At 54.4% G+C, this 9661-nt stretch overlaps 1 protein-coding gene across 1 annotated transcript in view; it reads left to right on the top strand.

Moving 5' to 3' along the window:
• Positions 1 to 5328: 5328 nt before the first annotated feature.
• ILVBL (ilvB acetolactate synthase like) overlaps positions 5329 to 9661 on the top strand; it is a 10903-nt gene continuing 6570 nt past the window's right edge. The window contains exons 1-6 of the mRNA XM_004715474.2: positions 5329 to 5628; positions 5921 to 6065; positions 7786 to 7987; positions 8078 to 8205; positions 8297 to 8435; positions 8526 to 8637. Coding sequence (XP_004715531.1) covers positions 5931 to 6065; positions 7786 to 7987; positions 8078 to 8205; positions 8297 to 8435; positions 8526 to 8637 — 716 coding nt within the window. The 5' untranslated portion in view covers positions 5329 to 5628; positions 5921 to 5930. The remainder of the gene's footprint in view (positions 5629 to 5920; positions 6066 to 7785; positions 7988 to 8077; positions 8206 to 8296; positions 8436 to 8525; positions 8638 to 9661) is intronic.

Genomic DNA, 9661 nt, shown 5'->3' on the forward strand with positions numbered 1-9661 from the left:
GGTGCAGTGGAAGAAAATCCTGGCAAATTGCTTCTGTAAAGAATTACAGCCTACGGAGCACTTCTGCTCTGCAAGACATGGAGTTGGGTTCAATGCTATGGTCATGGTTTTGGTTTGGTTCAAGACTTCTCTGAAACTGGTAAAGAAGAGGATTAAGGATAATAGTCGAGCTTGCTTAATTCACTGCTTCCCAACGTGTGAGGGACTTCATGGTAGAGCTTCCTGTAGATGGCATTTGAAAATGTTTGCATGACCCAGGCCAAACCACAAGCCCTTCCCCAATTCTTGTCCCAAGTCCAATTGCTGTAAAGGGACATTTCAATGTGGCGCTGGTGGTTGTTAGTTGGTGCCATCAAGTTGGTTCCAGTCAATAGCGACTCAACTCTCTACACAACAGAACCAGACACTGGCCAATCCTGCACCATCCTCCCAGTTGTTGCTGCGTTTGAGCCCATTGCTGTCGCCCTCGGGTCAATCCATCTTGTCAAGCCTCTTCCTGTTTTTCTCTCACTGCCCCTTTACTTGGCCAAGCATGATGTCCTTCTCCAGGGTCAGGTCTTTCCTGATAATGAACATGCTGACTGTATTTCTTCCCAGATGTATTTATTTTTCTGGCAGTCCACAGTACTTTGAATATTCATGGCAAACACCATCATTCAAACGCATCAATTCTCCTGAAGTCTTCCTTCCTTCTTGTCCAACTGTCACATGCCCATGAGGCAATGGAATGGCTCGGGTCAGGCATGCCTTAGTTCTCAAAGTGATGGCCTTGCATTTCAACAAGTTAAAGAGGTCTGTACAGCAGAGTTGCCCTGTGCAATGTTACTTGACTGCTGCTTCCATGAGCATTGATTGTGGATCTAAGCAACAACAAAAAAAATCCTTGACAACTTCAATCTTTTCTCAGCTTATCATAATATTGTTTATTGGTCCAGGTGTGAGGATTTTTGCTTTTCTTTACATGGAGTTTGAGTCTGAAGGCTGCAGTCTTTGATTTCCATCAGCAAATACTTCAAGTCCTCCTCACTTCTACCAAGCAAGGTTGTGCTATCTGCATATTTCTGGTTGTTAAACTTTCTTCTCATTCTGATGCTCTGTTGGTGCTGGGGTGTCTTTCAAATGTTTTGCTATTTACATTTGTGTGTCTAGGTAATTTTGTTTTTAAGGCATTATCTAGTACAATAAAAACATGTTTAGTCACCCCAAATCCAAAGCCTTCACATCTATAGCAATTCATAGTGACCCTATAGATATTTGAGACATACATGCTTTTTCACTCTTAGAATGGCTGGTAGGCTTGAACCATCAACCTTGTGGTCAGCAGCTTGTGATGGTTAGAGTTTATGTCAACTGGACAGTCCTGGGTGAAGGAAAGGGTGGTGCTGAACCTAGCAATCAGGTTGCAGCCTGATGACACTTCTTTGGCAGCGTGGCCTTTCGTATAAGAGAGAGCTCATAAGCAGAGCTGGGTTCTCTTCTGCTCCTTTGCCATTTGCTGGAGCTGGATCGTGCGCCTGGTTTGTCGATCTCCGATCTCAGCAGCTGTCCGTGGACTGCCCATCTTGGATGTATTCATTCGGCCTTGGATTCATTTACCTTTGCACCTGCTCCTCTGTGGCATTTCTGTTTCGTCTTGCTGCTTCCTGCTCATCCGTTTGCAGAGCTACACGAGCCAGAGTTCACATCTGACTAACGGACTTGAACTGGACTGAAGTTATATGCTTTTACAACTGTGTCAACCGTGTCTTGGTATAAATATTTATACTCACATCAGCAGGCATCATTGGTGTTGCTTCTCTTGAGACTCCAACCTAACACACAGCGCAAACACTTAGCTTACTATATTACCAGAGCTTCTTGGCTAGGGAACAGTTTAATGAATTTTAAGACACATTGTTATTGTCGAGTCGATTCTGACTTCTGGGGATACGCGGTGACAGAGTACAACGGTCACCTAGGGTTACATGGCTGTGATCTTTGCAGAAGCAGGTCACCAAACCTTTCTTCCGTGGTACTGCTGGGTGGATTTGAATGACCAACCTTTAGGTTAGTAGGACAACTCCTTTGCACCACCAAGGACCTAGACTGATGTAACCACCACCATAGTCAAGAAGCACATGACCCAGGCCAGGGTATTTTGTGAATGCTGGACATTGAATAAGGAAGATAGGGGCCCTGATGCATGTGAATTGCGGTGCTGTTGAACAATACTGAAAGGACTATGGACTGTCCAAAGAACAAACAAATCTGTTGTGGAGAAGCAGAGCCAGGAGGTTCCTTAGAAACAAAGATAGTGAGACTTCATCTAAGGTCCTTTGGACATGTCATCAGGAGCGACCCGTCCCTGGAAAAAGACAACATCCTTGGTAAAGTGGAGGGGCCGTGAAAAAGAGGAAGACTCTCAAGGATATGGATGGACCCCGTAGCTACAACTAAGAGTTTGACCGTTAGAACAATTGGGAGAATGATGCAGGACTGGGTGGTGTTTCATTGTGTTGCACATAGGATGGCTATGACTCAGAGGGACTTGATAGCCTCTAACAACAACAATAGGAACCGTGACAGATGTAACTACAGTATAATCAGGGTACAGAACAACTCCATCCTCCTTCAGAAAATCTCAGGACACCCCTTGGTAGCCATTCCCTTCTCTAAGCTATGGCAACCCCTGATCTGCTCTCCCTCATGGTAATTCTGTCACCTTGGGAATATCATATACGTGAAAAGACACACTCTGTTGTCTTTGACAGTTCTTTCAGAATCGTCTTTTGAGATTCAGCCAATTCCCATGCTTTGATAGTCTGTCCCTTTGATGCCTGAGTAATATTCCCTGGAGTCCCTTTGTGGTGCCGGGGGTTAATGTACTCAGGTGCAGACGAAAAAGTTGGAGGTTTGAGTTTACTCAGCGGTGCCTCAGAAGAAAGGCCTGGCGCTTTGCTTCTGAAAAACCAGTCACTGAAAACGGCTGTATGGAACGTTCCATCCAAAACCCATGGTATGGAATGCGGCCCTGGAACTCTGATACACATAGGGTTACCACGAGTCAGAATTGACTCTCATGACCCCTTTAAAAAAAAAAAAGGATTTTATGGCCAGGAAGGACCAGAGGTGCGCCAATTTGTTTAAGCAGTCACTTAGGAAGGGGTGTTTTGGACTGCAGCCGTTGGGGGTTGTGCCTAAGGAACCAAACTGAATCAAACTCACTGCCACCGAGTCCATGCTGACTCGTATCGACCCCCTGCGGGTTTCCGAGACTGTCACTGTGATGGGAGTAGAAAGCCTCGTTTTCTCCCTTGGAGCTGCTGGTGGTTTCGAACTGCCGACCAGGCAGCTCACAGCCCCATGCATCACCACCTACACCACCAGGGCTCCTATTCCTATGAACAATTGTGCATAGCTTTTATGCCTATGTGTGCTGCCTTGGGGGGCACAAACAGTTGGAGCTCATTAAAAAGTTGGCAGCTGCAGCCCCCCTCAGGGGTACCACGGGAGAAAGGCCTGGTGATCTGCTTCCATAAATGTTACATCCATGACAACCCTATGGAACTCAGTTCTGCTCCGTGACCCAAGGGGGTGGGACAAGTTAGCGCTGCTCAGTAGCAACATTAGTTATTTACACTGCGCGGCCCCCACCTAGTTCCCCCAAGTCCTCACTGTGAGCTATACAACATCATGCCCTACTCCTTGCCGACCCTCTGACCTCATCTCCCCTCCCTCCTCCTCTTTGCTCTGTTACATTCCAGCTATGCAGGTTATCTGAATTTTCCTTGCACACATGAAGCTGCAGGGCTTCACCACCCCCAAAATATCCACCTGGAACCTGAAAACGTGACCTTATTTGGAATAAATTCCTTTGCAGCTGTAATTAAATGAAAGATCTCAAGATGAGGTCATCCTGAATTATCTGGGTGGGCCTTCCATCTAATGACCAGTGTTCTTAGACGAGAAGGGAAGGGTGAAGTCATGGGGGACAAGCCACGTGAGGGTGGAGTGACCCAGTCACAAACCAAGGGATGCCTGGAACTGCCAGAAGCCAGAATAGCCAAGGAGGAAGTCCTTGATTTTGACTTCTGGCTTTCAGAACTATGAGATGACATTCTGTTGTCTGAAGCCCCCAAGTTTGTGGTCATTCTTCAGAGCAGCCACAAGAAATGAATACTCTACCTCAGGGCCTTTGCACTGGCCACCCCTCTGTCTGGATCTCCAATCTTTCCTCGATCTCCACGGGGCGCGTTCCTTCACTCCCTCTGGTCTCTCAAAAGGACGAAGCTCTGCATTGGAAGAAGTACGGCCAGAGTGTCCTTTAGAGGCAAGGATGGCAGGACTTCATCTTTTACTTTGGACACGTCAGGAGAGACCAGTCCCCGGAGAAGGACATCTCGTTTAGTTAAGTGGAGGGGCAGTGCTGAAGGGGAAGGTCCTCAGCGGGATGGACGGACACAGCGGCTGCATCAATGGCTCACGCACAGGAACGATTGCGAGGAAGGCGCTGGACTGTGCGGGGTCTCGTTCTGTTGTGTAGAGGGTCGCTCCGGGTCGGAGGGGACATGGCACCCAAGCACCACCACAGCGCAACGTGGAACCAGGACTCCTAGAAATGATTCGTGGAAGGGAAAATGAACGATGGGGAGCGTGCTCAGAGGCATCCCGAAATGGCCACAGAGGGGAGTTCGCGTCCACTCAGCAAAATGTTCGAAACCTCCTCCACTCTTTTACGGATGCGGAGACCCTATGCCAGAAGTCAGGGGGCTCGAATGTGGAGGAACGAAGGCTGGAACCTATGCATCTCTCCACACCCCCAAGTGCTCTGCGAGCTGTCAAACCCCAGGGAAGGGGGCGGGCCTGCAGGGCGGAGTCAAGGCTGGGAGGCGGGTCCTTCGTTGCCGAGTTACCCCAGGTCCCACGAAGGGGCGGGGCTGGCTTGGAACCGGCTCCCGGAGGGCAGGGCGCTGAGGAGCGGGTCCCGGAGCGTGCACGCTGGGGCTGGGTGGAACTTGGGGGGAAACTTGCGGGGAACCGCCGGGCCTGCCAATCACAGCTCAATGCCGGCTGTGGGTGGGCGCCTGGTCCGAAGGCCGGGTCCGGAGGGGCATGGCTGCTTAGCAAAGAACGTGAGGGGCCTACCGTGAGAGCCAAAGAAAGTCCAAAGACGACCCGTGCGCAAGGCGGCCGGCAGAAAAGGGGTTCTAGGGGCGGTGCCCGAGGCCCCCGGGACTCAGCTCTGCGCATGCGCATCCGGGCGCAGGCCGGGGCGCCCTGGATCCGAGAGGGCGAAAGGGGCACGGACGTAGCCTCCGGCCCCGCCCCTTTGGCTGCGCATTCGTATTGCGTGATGATGCCAAGGGCGCGGCGTCCTGCGGGTCACTGCGCCATTTTCTGTAGGTGAAGTTTGAAGGGTCCCGGGCCTGGGACGGCCTGCGTCAAAGAAGCCCTGGAAGCGATGTGCTCCAGAACCGGGGCCTGGAGTCGCCCCTGGGGCTGGTGTGCGCGATCGGGCATGGGAGGTGGTGCATGCTAACCAGGAGGGCGTGGCCTCACCCTCTCGGTGACATCTCCTGGGTGCGGGGGCACGGCTGAGACCTGACGCAAGATCGAGACAGGGTTTCCCGCCCATCCGTGGAGAACTAGGTGAGTGGAAAGGCGACTGAGTTTTGCAGTCGTTGCCTCCGTGTTGGTCTATGCGATCTGCAGGATGGTGACCTCGTTTGAATAGTCATGGTGTCCTAAGAGGCGTGGCCTGCCTCTAGGAGGAGGGGCTAGGTATCAGTTGGTGCCCGCACCGGAGTCTAGTTGCTGGAGGGACGTGGTCACGGAGCCTTGTGACAAGTACGCGTGGTCTGGGAAAGGAATGAGAAAGGGGCGTGCCTTCTTTCTGATAAGATAGCTAGTAGGTAACCCGCCCCTGCTGTTTCTTCCCCAGGTACCATCTCATGGAGTCCTCCAAGGTTACTGCCCCTGACGGGAGCTTCGTCCCCTCGCTCCTGCTCCTGGTCAGCGGGACTCTGGTGGCTGCCCTGCTGGGCGCCTTGCATCGCCTAGGACTCTTCTATCAGCTGAGACACAAGGTGCGGGGGACATGGACAGACGGGAGGCGGACTGGAGGCCACCACGGAAGGGTGGGGGTGGGGGGCTCTTGATGACCCTTGCAGCCCATTCACTGAACCCTCAGGGAAAATGAGGCCTGATTGGTGTGCAGGGACTAGCCTGGGAACTCTACAACTGCCTCTGGCCTAGTGCCACGCTGCCCTTGGAGGACCTGGACTTTGTCGCTGAGATGGGAATGCTGGGAAGCCGAGGCTGCAGTCCGAATGACCGCCTCCTTCCTCCCCACCCAGGGCCCGCCCCTTTAGAGAGGAAACCACCACTTAGCATCCTGCCCACTAAACCTCCGGGGTGGGGGTGTCAGAGTGGACCCACCACACAGTGAGTAGGTGCTGTTAGCATGGTCCCCCTTTTTCAGTGAGGAAACCGAGGCCGAGGAAAGCCATGTGACAGCTTGTCCTTGCTGACCTCTTTGGGGAGAACTGGCCGCACAGTCATCCCTCTGTAACTGCTTGGCACCTCTCTCAAGCATCCTCCCTCCCCAGGTCCCTCCTCAGACCTTCCTCTCAGACCTGGGAGGGGCCTTGACACCACCCCCTCACCCTCCATCCCCATGTATGTCCCAGTACAACTGGGCTCCACGGGGTTTTCAGTGGCCAACTTTTTCGGAAGTAGATTGTCAGGCCTTTCTTCCAAGGCTCCTTTGGTTGGACCAGACCCTCCAACCTTCCATTTCCCTGCTTTGGGCATTAACCATCTGCACCACTCAGGCGCTGTCCCTCTCCCCTAGCTCCCGGGCCTTCATCTTAATGTGGGCAGGGGGCAGTAGGCACGCTGGCTCCTCCTCCGTTGCTGTGACAGCAGCTCCCCCTTCTGAGGACCTCATGCTGTCCGAGTAGAAGGATGCGCTGGAGGCTTCTCAATGGCTGAGTGTTTGGTGGTAGATTGCCGGGCATTTCTGGGTAGACCCGGACCTTCCATATGTCAGTTAGCAGTCGAGTGCGATAACAATTTATACTACCCAGAGACCGACCCCTCCTCAGACCCTCCCTGGTCCTCGCCTTCTTAACCAACAGCTAAGCCTTCCCCAGGCCCTTCACCGATCCTTCAACCTAGCTATACCTCACCCCTTTGGCCTCTCACCAGGTTTCCTCTTACAGCTAGTGGGCAACGCCACTAGCCCCAGGGACTTGTAGGGATTAAAAACACAGGTGTGTGGGCGAGGGAAGCTGGGACAAGGAAGGCTTAGCATGCTTCTGCATTGGCATCTGGCTGCTGGCAGTCTGTCAGCTGGGTCTCTGAGGGAGGGAAAGAGTCAGGGCACTAGGTCCTGTAGGGACACTGGTGGACAGGCACTTCCAGACGCCCAAGTTGGTGATTGGGCCCCTGCCTATACCCTGGCTAAGCTCATCCAAGGCGGCAGACCCTTCCTGGCCTCCTGTGTAGGTTACCCTCCCATCCCTGAGGCAGGCAGTGCGACAGTGCGAAGGAGCACAGCGCAGCCAAAGAGCGCTGCTTCCACTACATTCCAGCTGGGGTCTGGGGTAAACCAGGCTCTCCTTAGTGATGCGCTTCAGCAGAGGCCTCCTGGGAGCCAGGGGGGAGGCGATACAGAGATTGCCTGAGCAACCCCAAGCTGTACTTGCGCCCACCCTCCCTTCCTGGAGTGGGCTTGCCCCTGCCCTGCCGGCCCTGGTGCCATTGCCCTTGTGCTTGACGGACTTGCCTTCCCCTGGGGCTCAGGTGGACAAAGCCAGTGTCCGGCATGGCGGGGAGAACGTGGCAGCTGTGTTGCGTGCCCATGGCGTACGCTTCCTCTTCACCCTGGTCGGCGGACACATCTCCCCGCTGCTGGTGGCCTGTGAAAAGCTGGGCATCCGTGTGGTGGACACGCGCCATGAGGTCACCGCTGTCTTTGCGGCTGATGCTGTGGCCCGCCTGACCGGTAAAGGTGCGGGGAGCGGATGGAGTGGGGGTGACTCCAGCATGGGATGTCTGGGATGGGGACAGGGCTCTGATACCACCTGTGTTGCAGGCACAGTGGGCGTAGCAGCGGTGACGGCGGGCCCTGGCCTCACCAACACGGTGACAGCAATGAAGAATGCCCAGATGGCCCAGTCCCCAGTTCTGCTCCTGGGGGGCGCTGCCAGCACCCTGTTGCAGGTGCCCAGCCCACAGGGGGACAGCAGGGGCTGGAGGGGACTCTGGCGGGTGGGGTTTCGTATGCTGACACTCTGACCCCTGGCTTTGCCAGAACCGGGGGGCGCTCCAGGCCATCGACCAAATGTCCCTGTTCCGGCCGCTCTGTAAGTTCTGTGCATCGGTGCGGAGGGTGCGGGACATCGTGCCCACCCTGAGAGCCGCCATGGCTGCTGCCCAGTCGGGCACCCCAGGTAGGTGTAGGGGTGGGCGGTGGTCAGGTCCTGGGTCCCGGAGGCCGGGGTGGCCCTGCAGGCTCTGCATGCCCCTGTCTGTCGCCACAGGTCCAGTGTTCGTGGAGCTTCCCATTGATGTGTTGTACCCCTATTACATGGTCCAGAAGGAGATGGTGCCTGCCAAGCCACCCAAGGGCCTCATGGGAAGGGGGGTCACCTGGTGAGGACCCCTAGGCCACAACACCTTCCTTCCCTGTCTGCAGCCTTTCCTGCAACCTCCTGCTTATACCCCTCAAGGAGAGCCCCTCCGTCCATTAATTCAAGTGGGAAGAGCAAGCAAAGAGCACATGCAAAGGCCCTGGGGCCAGGACGGACTTGGGGTTAGAAAAACTAGGAGCCTCCCTGGTGGTGGGAGTAGGCTAGTGGGGGCAGTGGGGATGGGAGGGGTGATAAGTGACCTTAGAAGGGCTGGCAAGGGCCATGGGACGATCGTAGGCTTTTGTTTTTACATTATGATGTCTGGAGATGAATCCGAGGGGCTGAAGCAGAGGCCTGGGCTCCCTGATTTGAGTTGTAACATTCCCTGGGGCTGCTGTTGGAGAGGGGACTGTGGGGCAGGTGTAGGGGTCAGGGTGGGGGAGAGGGGACTGGAAACTTGGAGAAGGTGCCTAGGACTGGGGGGCAAGGGACCCCGGTGGCCTGGGTGATTCAGGGTGGTGGTTGTAGGGTAAAGAGGGTGGATGGATTGAATTTTAAGTGTGTGGACTTCTAAGGGCACAGGGAGTCCCAGTGGGTCCCTCTGAGCCCACTGGGAGCATGGCGAGCTCAGGGCAGTGGGGAGACCTGTCACAAATGTGAAGGGAACGCTGACTTTTTGAGGGGGGGGTTTCTTGCAGTTGGGGAGCCTGGGTGGTGCAAGGAGTTGGCGATCAGCTACTCTAAAAGGTGGGTGGTTCCAGGCCACCCAGGGGCACTGTGGAAGAAAGGCCTGGTGATCTGCTTCCAAAAAGGTCATGGCTTTGAAAACCCGACGGGATACAGTTCCTCTCTGACACATGGGCTGTCAGGAGTTGGGGTTGACTCCACAGGGCTGGTGTTTCTCTGCTGAGAGGGTAGAAAGGGGCTTCCCAATAGGGGGATGGCCTGAGGAGAGGCATACAGAAGAAGGTGGGACCCATTTGGAGCACTGCCAAGGTGGGCTCAACAGGAAGGAGCTCATCCCGGAGGGAGATGTTTCTTCTTCC

This window comes from Echinops telfairi, unplaced genomic scaffold, assembly GCF_000313985.2.
Source record: "Echinops telfairi isolate 266 unplaced genomic scaffold, ASM31398v2 ScPeMD7_30;HRSCAF=105, whole genome shotgun sequence".
NCBI lineage: Eukaryota > Metazoa > Chordata > Mammalia > Afrosoricida > Tenrecidae > Echinops > Echinops telfairi.